Raw genomic sequence first — 17,926 nt, 5'->3', positions numbered from 1 at the left:
CCTGGAAGGGAGGTCGCGGTTGAGGAGTCTCTCATTGCTTTCAAGGGGAGACTCATTTTCCGCCAGTATCTTCCCTCTAAGCGGGCGAGGTATGGCGTGAAGCTGTACAAACTTTGTGAGAGTACCTCAGGGTACACTTAGAAGTTTTGTGTGTACGAGGGGCAAGATTCCCGTATTCAACCCCCAGAATGTCCCCCCACTCTGGGTGTTAGCGGGAAACTTGTATGGGACCTTATGCAGCCACTGCTAGATTAGGGTTACCACCTGTACGTGGATAACTTTTATACTCGTATCCCCTTGTTCCAGTCCCTCGCCACCAGATCCATGTCCGCTTGTGGGACCGTGCGGAAAAATCAGCGTGGCCTCCCTACCTATCCCCAGGGGTGAGACCAGTGCCCTTACCAGTGAAAATCTGCTGGTGATCAGATATAAGGACGAGAGGGATGTCCTTGTACTGTCCACAATTCACGGTAATGGCATCACTCCTGTCCCTGTGCGAGGTACCGCGGCAATGGTCCTCAAGCCCGATTGTATTGTCAACTACAATCGGTATATGGGAGGACGAAGGAGCCCGACTGGCTCAGAAATGCGTTGGATAGTTTTTTGTCCCCTGAAGGCATCCATACAGAGTGCGGTGACATCACACGCCGAAGTTTCCGGACTTTAAACTGGTGATTCCCTTGCATGAGTGATTTGCTGCCGGCCAGAGCACCACTCACGCTAGAAGGTTGAACCAGAAGCCATCCGGACACCAGCTTCCCTGCGATAACAAGGAGAATTTTCCACGCATACATCGATCTTCTACAAGGTACCAATCCATAAAACTTTATATCTGTGCTTGTGTCTTTAAGCCCTTGACTACACCGCAATCAGCGCAGGCTCTCATCCTGGTTGTTTTAAAACCAGACTTTTCTTATATATGGGTATATGGGAGGAGTTGATCTCTCTGATCAAGTCCTCAAGCCATATAACCCGGGCATGGTACAAAAAAGTTGCGGTCTCCTTGGTGCAGGTTGCCTTGTACAGCTCTTTTGTACTGTCCCAGAGCGCTGGCAACACAGGGAAATTCCTTCAGTTATAAGAAGCAGTCCTTAAGGCCCTGATCTTTTCTGACCGGGAAAGAGCAGGCGGGAGTACCTCGGGAACTGGAGGCGCTCGGATCGTCCCTGGCCAACACTTTCCAGGTGTGGTCCCCCATACTGGAAAGAAGGGACGGACCCCAAAAAAGGTGCAGAGTGTGTCACAGGAGGGGGATACGAAAGGACACCACCACTCAGTGTGACACGTGCCCCGATCATCCGGGCCTCTGCATTATTGGTTGCTCCAGGGAGTACCACACTTCCATGGAGTACAAAATTTATAATCCCCTTCCCCAATTTAGCCACTGTCTATCGAAAAAAAAACTATGGTTCTCAGACTTGAGACACCCCAAATAATTTTTTCCCCCAAAAATAATATTTTGTAAAACTAAAACACTGTATTTTTCGCCCTATAAGACGCACCCCCCCCCTATATCAGTGCGTCTTATGGGGCGAATGCTGTGACCGTACTGTGAATATGCTGAGAGGGAGGAGGGGCTGGGGGCCAGTATCTGTTTCTGTAATGGCAGCGGGGCCTGGTGCAGTCACTGTATTCTACTAAACCGGGCCCTGCTCTCTGTAGTATACGGTAATCATTTCTAACTTGTGACTATTGTTTAAAGTATTCTAATCATTTAAATCTAGCGCTGTACTACTTACAACTAACTTCTTGGCAATCAGGAGACCGGGCAGGCGCTCGTGGCGTAGCTCACTACGCTCACTGTGCCTGCGCCACCCACTTTATAAATGAAGCAGACGGCGCAGGTGCAGTGAGCGTAGTGAGCTGTGCTACGAGCGCCCGCCCGGACTCCTGACTGCCAAGAAGTTAGTTGTAAGTAGTACAGCGCTAGATTTAAGATGATTGGAATACTTTAAACAATAGCCACAAGTTAGATATGATTACCGTATACTACAGAGAGCGGGGCCCGGTGTAGTAGAAAACAGTGACTGTATCGGGCCCCTCTGCCATTACAGAAACAGATGCCGGCCCCCATTCACTACACATGGACACCGTTATGGGGGGGATCTGTGGATGACACATAAGATGCTATATATGTGTCATCCACAGATTCTCCCATAACAGTGCCATCCACAGATGCCCCCACAATGATCCCCCATAACAGTGCCATCCACATATGCCCCCATAACAGTGCCATCCACAGACTACCATTACGGTAGTTCAAAACCCACCAAAAGCACACTTTTTTTTTTCTTATTTTCCTCATTAAAAACCCAGGTGCGTCTTATGGGCAGGTACGTCTTATAGGGCGAAAAATACGGTAAATAAAAAAAGTTGACATATTAGGTATCGCCGTGTCCGCAAGAATCTCCTCTATAAAAATATTCCATGACCTAACCCCCCCAAAAAAAAAAGTGTAATGGCAACCGATCAAGAAGTCATATAGCCCCCAAAATAGTGCGAATAAAACCGTCCCCTTATCCCGCAAAAAATAAGCCCCTACCTAAGATAATCGGTTAAAAACTTTGAAAAAAAACGGACTCTTAGACTATGGAGATACTAAAATGTTTTTTTGTTTTTGTTTATAAAAGGATAATATAGTGTAAAACCTAAATAAATGGAAAAAAGGTAGACATATTAGGTATCGCCGCGTCCGTAAGAATCTCCTCTATAAAAATACCCCATGACCTAACCCCCAAGATTAACATGGTAAAAAAAAAAAAAAAAAAAAAAAAAAAAAGTAAAAAAAAAAAAGGTTTATTTTTGTCACCTTACATAAAAAAATGTGTAATAGCAAGCGATCAAAAATTCATATAGTCCCCAAAATAGTGCCAATAAAACCATCCACTCATAACGCAAAAAATACCCCATGACCTAACCCCCCAGGTTAACACAGTCCCAAAAATATTTTTAAAACGGTGACAAAACAGCTATTTTTGGCACATTTTCCATTTTAATCAATTTTTTCCAGTAACAAAGCAAGGGTTAACAGCCAAACAAAACCTAATATTTATTACCCTGATTCTTCAGTTTACAGAAACTCCACACATGTGGTCGTAAACTGCTGTATGACCAAACGGCAGGGCGCAAAAGGAAAGGAACGACATATGGTTTCTGGAAGGCAGATTTTGATGGCCTTTTTCTTTTACACCATGTCCCATTTGAAGAACCCCTGATGCCCCCCTACAGTAGAAACTTCATAAAAGTGACCGCATCTAAGAAACTAGACCCCTAAGGTATGCAAAACTGATTTTACAAACTTTATTAACCCTTTAGGTGTTCCTTAACAGTTTATGGCAAATGGAGATGACATTTCAGAATTTCTATTTTTGGTAACCTTACTTCACAAAAATGTAATATAGAGCAACTGAAAATCATATGTACCCTTAAAATAGTCCCAACAAAACTGCCACCTTATCCTGTGGTTTCCAAAATAGGGTCACTTTTAGGGAGTTTCTACTGTAGTGGTGCATCGGGGGGATTTAAATGGGACATGGTGTAAATAAACCAGTCCATCAAAATCTGCCTTCCAAAAACCACATGGCGCTCCTTTCCCTCTACGCCCTGCCGTGTGGCCGTACAGTAGTGTACAACCACATATGGGGTGTTTCTGTAAACCGCAGAGTCAGGGCAATAAATATAGAGTTTTCTTTGGCTGTTAAACCTTGCTTTGTTAGGATTAAAAATGGATTAAAATGGAAAATCTGGCAAAAAAAATGAAATGATGGGGGCGTGGCTAGGCTGCCAAACGAGATGGCCGCTTGAGTGGAGAGCTCCTGCACCTCAGTGACTGTAATCTTGCATGCCCGTCTTAATCCATCTTACAGCAGCATCTACCGACTCCCTCAGATGCTCTACTCCCCCACCGACATTATGGGGAAGACTAGAAAGCACTTGCAGAAAATGCAGGACGGGAACTTAGAGAGCTACTTTGACTGGGGAAGATTCAAAGATGGCGCCGATGGAACAGACAAGTCGGCACTGGGATCCCCTATCAGCGCGATGTCACCGGCGCTTACAGCCCGCACTCCCTCCCCACCGGACGTATCTGGCAGTGCTAACCTGCTGCATGTGTCACCTCCATCGCTCCCGCCGACTCCAGAAGAGGCCAGAGCTCCAGGGCAAGCACAGCATGGGATCCAAGATGGCGCCCGTCCTATGGCGCAGCGGGAACAGCCGCTCAGTCTCCAGCATACTCAGCCGAGTGAGTACACCTCACACAATGTTCCACCCCTGGATCCCTTCCAAATGCTTCCCACCACAGATAAGCCTGTTACTGAGGACTCTCTTAAAACCATGTTATTAGCCCTGAAATCCTCCCTGCAGACAGATATAGCCGGACTGATTAACCCTCTCTCGGCCAGGCTGCAGACCACAGAGGACAAGGTGCAGCATGTGGAAGTGAAAATGGCTGAATTTGCAGCATCGCAAAATGCTATAATCGATGCCCATAATGCTATGGCTGATGAGCTGGAAGCTGTCAAGTTAAAAATGGCGGACCTGGAAGACCGATCCCGACGGAATAATGTAAAATTCAGGGGTATTCCTGAAGAGGTTGCCCCCCAGGAACTGCAAACTTACCTGAAAGGGCTAATAAGGGCACTATTGCCACAGATCCCAATCCCTGATATGATCATTGACAGGGCCCATAGACTTCCTAAAACCCCCACACCTTGGTCCTGACATTCCACGTGATACTTTGGTGCGTATTCATTTTTTCCATACCAAAGAAGCACTCATGATGGCAGCACGAAATAAGCCTTCGTTACCTGCTCTGTACCAGAAGATCAAACTCTACACGGACCTTTCTATGGTCACCCTCCGCCGGCGCAGAGCACTACAGCCTATCACTAGTGCCCTCAGGGATAATGACTTCCCCTACAAATGGGGCTACCTTCTAAAAATCCTCATCCGTAGGAACGGACAGACGCACGCCATCAAGACCCTGGAAGAAGGGAAGCAACTACTCCATCTCTGGCAGATCCCATTGTCCTCCAGTAATATGGACGCTGACTACCGTAGCGCCTGCTACTCCATATACGTCAGAGGGTTGATGCCCTGAGTGTCCCCCCTATACCAGACAGCCAGGAATCGGGAATTACCGGAGTGGCGATACACTGTTCTGTCTACTATGCTGAGACTCTCTCCGTGTTATCCTATCTGGGCGTTGGAACAGTAATTTCCATGTTTGGGTGCAGGTCCTCTGTCACCGTTAATTCTTTTGGTTCTTTTTTTTTTTTCAATTGTAGCATTTAACTTTCGCCCTTTCTCTGCCTAGACGGTTACTTCCGTCCTGTTCAATACCTACTAAGTCTCAGGCGGTTACCTCCGTCTCATTTGTTTGATTGTTGTTCTTCCCTCCCTCCCACTCTCCCCACTATAAAACCTTTAGTGCCTGAAAATCTGCCTTATTGATTTTGAATGCAAAACATTGTATTCCCTCACCCAACCTAGAGGTTGGATTCGCAGTTCCCTTTGACATCATGGGTCTCAAGATTATGTCCCTTAATGTTAAAGGCCTTAACTGCCCTCAGAAAAGGTCTTATATGTGAAAAGATGCTCTGACCGCTAACATTGATGTTTTGTGTATACAGGAAACTCATTTACTGCAAGCAGGTGCTGCTAGAATACACCACCGCCTGTTTCCTACGGTCCTGCATTCGCATTGTGACAAGAAAAAGAGAGGTACCCTGATCGCAGTCAAAAACACTGTTGCCTATACGATTAAGTCCAAAACTGACCCACAAGGTCGTTATGTTATTCTAGTTGGCTCCATTAACAGCATTATGTACACAATAGTTAATCTATACGCCCCTAATTCTCATCAGTTGGCTTTTTTACATAAACTTATGCGCAATGTGAATAAGCTCAAACAAGGGAAGGTAATCCTTTGCAGAGATTTTAACACCGTCTTACACCCCACTATTGACTCCACTTCTCCTACCAGGCGACCAGATGCAGGGGTTGTTGCCTTCCTGCACTCTGAGGGCCTTACGGTTGTGTGGAGAGCGCAGCACAGCCTTGAAAAAGATTTTACCTTTTTCTCCCCAATACATATGTCCTACTCGCGAATAGACATGTTTGTGGTAGATCACACTGCTCTACTTCATACAATTTCCACTGACATAGGCCTTATTAAGTGGTCAGATCACGCCCGATTACCATCACCCTTGAGGAGCAGTTTCAATCGACAAGACCCCCTATTTGGAGAAATAACACATTTCTCTTCAACAACCCAAAATATGTATTAGAGCTTTCTACGCAATTGAATGAATACTTTCAGTTTAACAATGGCTCGGTCTCGAACAAGTTTATCTTGTGGCAGGCCCACAAAGCGTACATGCGAGGCTCTTTGATTAAACTGAATTCTACTGTGAGAAAGCTCAGAGAACGAGACATTACTCAAACCCTAGAACACATTGCTAAATTAGAGGCCATAAATAAGCCCGCTCTTACCTCTCAATGTTCCACTGAGCTTAGAGACGCACAAAACAAGCTTAGTAGCCTACTCTTCCAAAATTACCATAAAATCGCTCCTACGGCTCCGCTCCAAATACTACTCTCAGAGCAATAAAGCAGGTAGACTTTTGGCGCAACAACTAAAAACCCAACAGGTGAAGTCCAAAATATCACACTTGCTCCACCCCATAAATAAAGCAAAACTGACAGATCCCCGCGAGATTGCCAACCAATTTAAATTATATTACCAATCTCTTTATAACCTTAAAGATAGCACTCCTCTTCCCGACAATTATTCTACCTTGGTGGAGAATTTTCTCACACAGGCGACTCTCCCCACTCTCACTCAAACACAATTGCAGTCCCTCAATGCACCAGTCTCACTTGCAGAAATGAATAAGGTTGTTATGTCTCTCCAGCTGGGTAAATCCCCGGGTTCCGATGGACTCTCTAATGAATACTATCACCACTTTCAGCATATTCTTGCTCCCTACATGCTAGAGATGTTTAAATTGGTGCAAGACGGACACTCTTTCCCCTCGGACATGTTAGAAGCCCTAATAGTCACTATCCCATAACCTGGCAAAGTGCCTGATGTACCCCAGAATTTCCGCCCTATTTCACTGCTAAACTTCGACATAAAAGTATTTGCCAAGATTATCGCCAATAGATTAGGTCCTCTTCTCCCCTCCCTGATCCACCCTGACCAAACTGGGTTTGTGTCTGGTAGACAAGCATCTGACAACACTAGACAGATTGTAGACTTATTTAATTACGCTGAAATACATAACCTCCCAATGCTGGCGATCACATTAGATGCGGAAAAAGCATTTGATCGCTTGCACTGGGATTACACATTCTCTACACTCCGCCAAATGGCATTCTCAGGGCAAATACTACAGACTATTCACAGCTTATATTCTTTTCCATCCGCGAAGGTCTGGGTCAATGGAGTGGTGTCAGATTCATTTGGAATTACTAACGGATCCAGACAGGGCTGCCCCCTATCACCTCTATTGTTTGTTTTGGCACTGGAACCCTTGGCGCAATCTGTTAGGAATTCACCTTTAATAGCTGGAATGAAAATAGGTAACAGGTCCCACAAAATCCCGCTTTATGCGGATGATATCATTCTCACGTTAACCGACCCCAGTAACTCATTAGACGCTGCCCTTTCAATGATTGCACATTATGGGTCCCTTTCCTATTATAAAATCAACAATGCCAAATCTCAAGCTCTCCCTATTAACATACCACTAGCGGAGGTAGCCTCTTTAGAATCGTCCCATGACTTAGACTGGCAAACATCAGAGCTCCCGTACTTGGGGGTTAAGATTACCTCTCCTTGCTCTCTACTGTACAATAGAAACTACCTTCCCCTTTTAGATACCATGTTGAGCGACCTTAACAGCTTCTCTATGAAAGCATTATCCTGTGTGGGCAGAGTGGCATCATTTGAAATGATGACCGTTCCTAAGTTTATATACAGTCATGTGAAAAAATTAGGACACCCTTTGAAAGCATGTGGTTTTTTGTAACATTTTTAATAAAAGGTTATTTCATCTCCGTTTCAACAATACAGAGAGATTAAAGTAATCCGACTAAACAAAGAAAACTGAAGAAAAGTCTTTTCAAGATCTTCTATAAATGTCATTCTACAAAAATGCCTATTCTAACTGAGGAAAAAGATAGGACACCCTTGCCCCTAATAGCGAGTGTTACCTCCTTTGGCTGAAATAACTGCAGTGAGACGGTTCTTGTAGCCATCTACCAGTCTTCGACATCGGTCTGAGGAAATTTTACCCCACTCCTCAATGCAGAACTTTTTCAGCTGTGAGATGTTTGAGGGGTTTCTTGCACGTACAGCCCTTTTCAAGTCACCCCACAGCATCTCAATGGGATTCAAATCTGGACTTTGACTTGGCCATTCCAGGACTCTCCATTTCTTCTTTTTCAGCCAATCTTTGGTTGATTTACTAGTATGTTTTGGGTCATTGTCATGTTGCATGGTCCAGTTCCGCTTCAGCTTTAATTTTCTAACTGATGGTCTCACATGTTCTTCAAGCACCTTCTGATACACAGTAGAATTCATCGTGGATTCTATGATGGTGAGCTGACCAGGTCCTGCTGCAGCAAAGCAGCCCCAAACCATGACACTTCCACCTCCATGCTTCACAGTTGGTATGAGGTTCTTTTCTTGGAATGCTGTGTTTGGTTTACGCCAAACATGTCCTCTGCTGTTGTGTCCAAATAATTCAATTTTGGACTCATCTGTCCAAAGAACATTATTCCAGAAGTCCTGGTCTTTGTCAACTTTATCTCTGGCAAATGTCAGTCTGGCCTCGATGTTTCTCTTGGAAAGCAAAGGTTTCCTCCTTGCACACCTCCCATGCAAGTTAAACTTGTACAGTCTCTTTCTGATTGTAGAGGCATGTACTTCTACATCAACAGTAGCCAGAGCCTGCTGTAGTTCTCGAGATGACACTTTAGGGTTTTTGGAGACCTCTTTTAGCATCTTGCGGTCTGCTCTTGGGGTGAACTTGCTGGGGCGACCAGTCCTGGGCATGTTGGCAGTTGTTTTGAAAGCCCTCCACTTGTAGACTATCTTCCGGACAGTGGAATGGCTGATTTCAAAATCTTTTGAGATCTTTTTAAATCCCTTCCCAGACTCATAGGCTGCTACAATCTTTTTTCTGAAGTCCTCTGACAGCTCTTTTGCTCTCACCATGGTGCTCACTCTCACTTCAACAGTCAGGAGCACACCAAACTAAATGTCTGAGGTTTAAATAGGGCAAGCCTCATTCAACATGCAGAGTAACGATCTACTAATTATGTGCACCTGGTGTGATATACCTGTGTGAGATCTGAGCCAATTTAAGAGGGAATACATGTGAGGGTGTCCTATCTTTTTCCTCAGTTAGAATAGGCATTTTTGTAGAATGACATTTACAGAAGATCTTGAAAAGACTTTTCTTCAGTTTTCTTTGTTTACTTGGATTACTTTAATCTCTCTGTATTGTTGAAACGGAGATGAAATAACCTTTTATTAAAAATGTTACAAAAAACCACATGCTTTCAAAGGGTGTCCTAATTTTTTCCACATGACTGTATATATTTAGAGCCCTCCCAATCCCGATCCCTATGACATTTTTCAAAAAAGCACAGATGACCTTGGGTAAATACATATGGGGCCCAAACAAACCCAGAGTAGCAAGGGCATTACTTTCCAAGAAAAAGCACGCTGGCGGACTAGGCCTTCCTGATATTAGGGACTACTTTCGAGCAGTAGCAGTTTCCTTTGCCCGGGAATGGTGGACCCCTGATGACACAAAAGCCTGGATTCAGATTGAATCATCCACTATAAAACACGCTTCTTTAAAAGATTACTTGATTCATCAACTGTGGAACCCACCCCAGCCGCGCAGAGATCTGATCACGATACAGCATGTTTGTAACCTGTGGTCCACGATTCATACTGTTCAGAAGGACACGACATCTACCCTCCTAACACACGCCACTATGAGAACACTGGAATTAACTATTCCTGACATTAATTTGACAAATTGGTGGGAAAAAGGGATTACTTCTATATCTCAAATTTTGTCAGACGGCTGTCTTCTCCCCTTTGATTCTCTCCACCGACTATTCACATTGCCGCATACAGAATTCTATAACTTTCTTAGGATCAGACACTTTATTGCACAGATTACGCAAAATCCACCCTCAATAAACTCCGACATATTGAGATTATTCCAGTTCCCGCTCCTCTTTAAAAAACATACCACGCGATATGTGTACGATGTTATAGGAGACAAAGCCACTTTTGCCAAAACCTTACCCATCCAAAAATGGGAAACAGAATTGAGGAAGTCATTTCCAGACGATGATTGGGCACAAGCTATCAGATTTCTGGTTTCTAATTTCAAATGCGTTACCCACTACGAAGCAGGGTTGAAGACCCTCCTACACTGGTACTTCACCCCTCAGAGACTGAATACAATCTACCCTGCATCCTCCCCCAATTGCTGGAGAGAATGCGGAGCTAGAGGTTCTTTACTCCATATCCTATGGGCATGCCCCGTAATCACCCCTTACTGGCACAGTGTTTTTGACCTGATCTCTGGGATACTAGCCCGGGCTGTGGATCCTTGCCCTGAACTGGCTCTCTTGTTCTTGGGTATACATAACATCCCCCCAGATTGCAGGAACTTAGTAGGTCATGTCCTACTTAGCGCTAAACTGATTATTACACGTTATTGGAAGCAATCCATTTCACCGACTATAGTAGAGGTTATACAGGAGATTAACAAGTCATGTAGATATGAGAGCTTAATGCCTCCCACTGTTATCCCCCTTAAATCCAGGCTACTCACTTGGGATCCATGGCTCCATAGCTCCAACTATTCCCCCTGAATTACTGAGAGATTCCTGCACTGAGAGTGAAGACGGTAGGGAACGCCTAGTGGAAACAGGTCCCTCAAACTTGGGCAGACTGCAATAGGGATCATCCCAAACCCCTTCTTTCCTCCCCGTGTTCCCCCCCCCCCTTGCCCTTTAATGTTATGGTCTATTTGTTACAGACCTTACCAAATATGCAATTTATACTTGTATACTATTGTCTTATAAGCAAGCCTATTGCATAGGCACATATTGTTATACTTTGATATATTGCGAATTATGGCTTAACTTGCCAACTCACAGAAAACGCCAATAAAAACGATTTCTTCTAAAAAAAAATGAAATGATGGAATTTCATCTCCATTTGCCAATAACTCCTGTGGAACACCAAAAGGGTTAATGATGTTTGTAAAATCAGTTTTGAATGCCTTGAAGGGTGTAGTTTCTAGAATGGGGTGATTTTTGGGTGGTTTCTATTATGTAAGCCTCACAATATGACTTCAGAGCTGAACTGGTCCCTAAAAATTGGGTTTTTGAACATTTCTGAAAATTTTCAAGATTTGCTTATAAGCCTTGTAACTTCTCCAAAAACTAAAATAGCATTCCCCAAATGATCCAAACATGAAGTAGACATATGGGGAATGTAAAGTAATAACTATTTTTGGAGGTATTACTATGTATTATAGAAGTAGAGAAATTGAAACTTGGAAATTTGAAAAATGTTCTCAAATTTTGGTAAATTTGGTATTTTTTATAAATAAAAATGATTTTTTTTTACTTCATTTTAGCAGTGTCATGAAGTACAGTATGTGACGAAAAAACTCTCAGAATAGCCTGGATAAGTAAAAGCGTTTTAAAGTCATCACCACATAAAGTGACACTGGTCAGATTTGCAAAAAATGGCCTGGTCCTTAAAGGGGTTCTGCACTTTCATTTCACTGATGATCTATCCTTTGGATAGATCATCAGCTTCTGATCGGCAGGGGTCCGACACCCGGGACCCCCGCCGATCAGCTGTTTGAGAAGGCAGCGGCGCTCCAGGAGCGCCGCTGCCTTCTCACTGTTTACCGCCGGGCCGCCCGCCCTCTGACGTCACGACTTGTATCAACTAGAGTGGGCGCGGCTAAGCTCTGTTCACTTGAATGGAGTTTAGCCGCGCCCACTCTAGTTAATACAAGTCGTGACGTCAGTGGGCGGGCGGCCCGGCGGTAAACAGTGGGAAGGCAGCGGCGCTCCTGGAGCGCCGCTGCCTTCTCAAACAGCTGATCGGCGGGGGTCCCGTGTGTCGGACCCCCGCCGATCAGAAGCTGATGATCTATCCAGAGGATAGATCATCAGTAAAATGAAAGTGCAGAACCCCTTTAAGGTGAAATATGGCCGTGTCCTTAAGGGGTTAAAGTGTAAATGCCATTTTATTTTCATTTGTGTAATGTATAGAGGCAGTGATACTGACAATTTTTGTAATATACTTTAATTACTGAAATCGTACATTTCTATTACAAAAATTGCTCTAAAGTGTCCCATTTTGAGCCTTAGCAACGCTCCTCTGTCTTCTGTTTGCATAATACAGTCAGTGTTAGCAAGTCTCCACTGTTATGTAAACAGAAGACAGAGGAGCATTGCTAAGGTTCAAAATGTGCCACTTTAGAGTTATTTTTCTAATAGAAATGTATAATTTCAGTAATTAAAGCATATTACAAAAATTATCAGCATCACTGCCCCTATACATTACACAAACAAAAATAGACCGGCAGTTACACTTTAAAAATTAGGTCATACAAAATACTAGATAATAGTTTTTAATGTGGGGTGTATTCATTTTTGAATCAACTAATTTGAATGAAACAGATTTTGAAATCTAAGTTATATTATTAACCTTGCTTTCATGTTATGGGTTAAACAAATGTTCTATGAAACTCAGTCTTGTCAAAATTTGGGAAATTGTTCTTGTGTTCAGTGAGATATTGATTAAAATCTTATTTTTCAATAGGGGTGTACTCATTTATGCTGAGCACTGTAATATGGCATGCAAAACTAGTTACTTTTTTAAAATTTACTTTGTTACAAAAATTCTCCAGTTGTTAGGTATTCTCTTTACTTCATTATAATGTCGCCCCTGATGTTTAATCTGCATAGTATTGTTCATGTCCACCTAATGAGGTGGTCACATGCTCAGTTTCATCCTTTTAATTGCAACCAGCAGTCTACTCTTAGAAGGTCTGACAATTACAGGGAGAGAGCTGCAGCAGAAATGAGATGCCCCCTGAGAAAGTACACACTGCCTGGGCTATGATTGGGACAGAGAAAGGGCATGCCTCCTGATCTGCCAGTCTAAAGAGAATCTAGCAGAGCAACTGTGACACTGAATGGGGAGATCTCTGGATCCATATAAAGGTACAGGCCAGGGCTGGTTCTAGTTTTGTTAGGGTGGGTTCACAGCATATTTTTACCATCTGTTTAACATACAGTATATGTTGAGGGAAAAAAAAAAGGGATACAGAAGTGTAGCACACCACGCTTTTCTATCCTACAGAGTCCGGTAAAAAATGTATATATGATAATATATATTTGTAGTAAGAGCTGAGCATGGGACCGAAGAGGCATGCCTACACACTGCCCCGACCTATCTGGCTGGAGTGTGCCCGTAGCCAGGTACGAGGTAAGGCCTAAATATGTGGGCCACCCAAGGAGAGATATCTGAGAAAAGGGGATGGGAGGGTGATCTCAAGAAAGTAAGGCCAGAGAGGACTGAGACATAGCACACCTAGTAATAAATGGCAAAATGAAATTTGTCCACAATGTTTGCCCAGCCGTCCCCATCATAGCATTCTATACATGTGGCTAAAGCAATTCGTTTTGTAAGATCTTGCAGATGACACAGGTAATGATTTCCTGATCCCTCCCATTTTCAGGTGAACCATCTGATGGGTGGTATCAACCAAGAGGCCAATGTTTAGTGGTTATAGTGGTTAGGGGCTTCCAGCTCATCTTCTTCATACAGATTAGTGAGGGATGGCTCTTTCTCCAGTATCAGTAGAGCCAAACACAGGGTTTTGACAATGAAGGGTGGATGATATCCTGGATGATTATTCATATATTTCTTACAGTTTAGACTGCAGGCTTTGTTGGCACCTTTTATTTTTATTATTTTGCATTTCTACATTAGGAAGGTCTTTGAACAGGAATAGAGTTGCATTATGAAGAAAGGAGATAACCAGTTAGGTTTTGGTATGTGTGATCTTATCTAAAGAGCATGTTAAAATAAAAGGTCAATCATTGATTTTTATAAGTATCTGTTTATATCCAAGCCTGTAAGCACATCCAGAGGAATCTAGTGTTCAAAGGCTTGACGGTGAGCACAGACAAGGAGTATAGGGAGTACTTTTACCTTCCTATACAATCAATAAAGGAAGAAATCATTAGGCTGTCATTTCTGGAATTTATCCAATGATGAAGTAAAAACCCAACACAAAATTTCTGTAATTTGTTCTAAATCAGTCATCTAGATCTGTTGGGCGAGTATAAAGTCAGACATATTGTACTTTCACAGCTCAGCCAATGGTTTTATATTAGTCCATCATAGCTGGAGATCCACTTCTGGGCTCACTTTCACTGCATTTGATACAAACCAGTAAACCAAGATTTTGTACCTTTTTGTATCACAGATGCATTAATCTGCTGACATTTGTCTATTTACAGGTGATTTTGTCATTAGATTCAATTGCTAAAAAAACATAAAAGCCATTGTTTTAGAGGTGGGACGAATCCCATTTTTTTCAAATCCGAATAGGTTCTCGAATCTTTCGAATCTCAAATCCTTTACATAAGAATTGTGTGAACGGTGTACGAAACAAAGTGATCCAAACTCAATATTCTTTTAAATATGAAAAAATAAAGAGTCCTTACTTTTTTAACAAAGTATTCGTGAACACAGAAAGAAAGTAACCTTAAAGGGATACGGTCACCTGGATTTTAGTGACAGAGCTTTTATCATCATCACATCAGTCTGCTCGTTTTGTATTAAAATATACTAGTATTACTACCCTAAGGCCCCTTTCACACGGGCGAGATTTCCGCACGGGTGCAATGCGTGAAGTGAATGCATTGCACCCGCACTGAATCCGGACCCATTCATTTCTATGGGGCTGTGCACATGAGCGGCAATTTTCACGCATCACTTGTGCGTTGCGTGAAAATCGCAGCATGCTCTATATTGTGCGTTTTCCACGCAACGCAGGCCCCATAGAAGTGAATGGGGCTGCGTGAAAATCGCAAGCATCCGCAAGCAAGTGCGGATCCGGTGCGATTTTCACGCACGGTTGCTAGGAGACGATCAGGATGGAGACCCGATCATTATTATTTTGCCTTATAACATGGTTATAAGGGAAAATAATAGCATTCTCTAATACAGAATGCATAGTACAATAGCGCTGGAGGGGTTAAAAAAAAATAAATTTTTTTTTTTTTTAACTCCCCTTAATCCACTTGCTCGCGCAGCCGGCATCTCTTCTGTCTGTCTTCTGTGCAGGAAAAGGACCTGTGGTGACATCACTCCGGTCATCACATGATCCATCACCATGGTAAAAGACCATGTGATGACCAGAGTGACGTCACCAGATGTCCTTTTCCTGCAATGAGCAAAGAAGACAGAAGAGATGCCAGGCTGCGCGAGCAAGTGGATTAAGGTGAGTTAAATAATAATTTTTTTTAACCCCTCCAGCACTATTGTACTATGCATTCTGTATTCAGAATGCTATTATTTTCCCTTATAACCATCTACAGAACACCGATCCCAAGCCCGAACTTCTGTGAAGAAGGTACCACTCCTCATCGCCGGCTGGCGCATGTGCAGTGCGTCCTGTGAGGCAGATTCCAGGCGCTGACATGTGTATCCACAGCGCATGCGCAGATGGCTCAGTGAACGCATTATGTCCGGTGTCGCTGAGCCATCTGCGCATGCTCCATGGATACACGTATCCGTGCCTGGAGTCGGCCTCACTGCACATGCGCGAACCGGCAATGAGGAGTGAATAAATTAGTAGTGTGGCGGTGCTGGGCTCCAGGAGAAGGGGCCCATCTGGGCTCCAACGGCCGGAGGGACAGCCCCTTGGGCTCCTTACTCAGGTAATTACCATATTAATAAAAGCTGTTTTGTAGACAAATAACACTTAGGGTAGTAATACTAGTATATTTTAATACAAAACGAGCAGACTGATGTTAAAAGCTCTGTCACTAAAATCCAGGTGACAGAATCCCTTTAAGGACAACTGAAATTAGAGGTATATGGAGGCTGCCATTACTTGAGCAATAACAGTTGCCTGGCTGGGTGTGATGTCGTGGCAGGATTCGTCGGATTTGAATTTCGTCGGGATTTGAGTCCACGAATCCAGCAAAATTCGATGGATTCGTCATCCCACCTCTACTTTGTTTTCTTTACAAAGAAAAAAAAAATTATCTCTTCCACACATTTTTTTAATTTCAAGCCCAACCTTCTGTACCTGTTGAAAAAAACAATACTCACCTGCTCCCTGCCGCTCCTTTCAGATTCCCTTTGGCGGTCTTCTGGTCCCCGTACTGTAAACTTCTGAATGGACGGGTTCATGTGCACCTATGCAGCCAATGACTGCTCTCAGCAGTGATGTGTTCCTGAGCGGCACGTGACCCAGCAGTGACAGGCCTGCTCGGGAAGACATCACCGCTGAGGTCAGTCATTAGCTGCAGTGGTCCACCCTGTCTGCCTGAAAGTTTGCAGGACGATGATCGGAAAACCGCAGAAATGAGCTAGGGACTCGGAAAGGAGTGGTGGGGAGCAGGTGAGTATGTTTTTTTTCAACTGCACACAGAAAGCTGGGTTTGAAATGTAAAAAAAATGCACAGAACTGGAAAAAAATAATAATACTGCTAGGTCTAAAATTAGGAACAATTTAAAGAAAATAAAGCTCCAGCATCCCATGAAGTGAGAATGTACTTCCCTTGGTTAATAATGTGCAACATTTTAGCTCAGAAGCTTAAAAAAAGAAAAAAAGGGAATCCTCCCAATTTGCAGCCAGTTCTTTGACTGATCACTCAATCACTCATCGTGGACTATGTTCAGTTTCTTCATGGTTCTCCAGCGATCCTTCAGCATGACACCAGTGCGGTTGTTGAATCTATAGTGGACTAGTATTTTACTCCAGTTCCCTGCTCCATATTTTTTTACTCCTTTCTTTAATAGCTCATCTTCTTCCCAGGTCCAAGGCTAGAGAAAATAAATACAACAGGATAGATTATATATATATATATATATATATATATATATATATATATATATATATATATATATATATATATATATATAGCTTATGTTATTAAATACAACAGACACAGGCACAGGCCCTTTACATTCTTTAAGGTAAGAGCAGTGAGACTCTCTACCTGAGGAGGTGGTGATGGTGAATTCACTTAAAGAGTTCAAGAGGGGTCTGGCTATATTTCCCCTAAAGTGAGGAAAATTGACTACTACCTCAGGATTTTTTTCCCCCTTTCTCTGGATCAACTTGCAGGATAACAGGCTGAACTGGATGGACTGATGTCTTTTTCAGCCTTATGTATTATTTTACTAACATAGGGGTTCTCGGCTCCAAGGTCAGAAAACCACTTTAAGCTGGTTCAAAGAACATTACCAAATCATTATAGAGCTGAGTAATTTTAGGATGTCAACATATTCTTCCAGTTGTTGGAGAGTATGTTGAGTGTATATGCTGAAAATAACAATAGCCTATAATGAACAGGATGTCCTTCTGCTATAAATCTGGGTAACATGCTGCTCTGTCACTATAGAAGATCTAGGTGAATTTTGCAAAAATCTATTCACTGTGTAGGAAAATAAAAATACAACTTTATCCATCGTTGGTCCTTATTGTGGTGTAAAGAAATTTTCCAATCAACCCCCATCCAATCTCAGAAAACAAAGATCTTTAACAAGTGATTTTTAAATCACCCAGTAATATGATTACCTTACCTTCATTACTTTCCCAGCAGTTGTTACTAT

The 17,926-nt window shown here is 43.0% G+C and overlaps 1 protein-coding gene across 2 annotated transcripts in view; it reads right to left on the bottom strand.

Annotated features, from left to right (window-relative positions):
* Positions 1-15,698: 15,698 nt before the first annotated feature.
* Positions 15,699-17,926, bottom strand: part of TERF1 (telomeric repeat binding factor 1) — a 48,267-nt gene continuing 46,039 nt past the window's right edge. For both annotated transcript variants that reach the window (XM_044294373.1, XM_044294375.1), the window contains exon 12: positions 15,699-17,134. In XM_044294373.1, coding sequence (XP_044150308.1) covers positions 16,967-17,134 — 168 coding nt within the window. In that variant the 3' untranslated portion in view covers positions 15,699-16,966. The remainder of the gene's footprint in view (positions 17,135-17,926) is intronic.

Source organism: Bufo gargarizans, chromosome 5 (assembly GCF_014858855.1).
Source record: "Bufo gargarizans isolate SCDJY-AF-19 chromosome 5, ASM1485885v1, whole genome shotgun sequence".
NCBI classification, from domain to species: domain Eukaryota; kingdom Metazoa; phylum Chordata; class Amphibia; order Anura; family Bufonidae; genus Bufo; species Bufo gargarizans.
The sequence above is the reverse complement of the archived record's forward strand: the minus strand, read 5'-3'. Positions and strand labels throughout refer to the sequence as shown.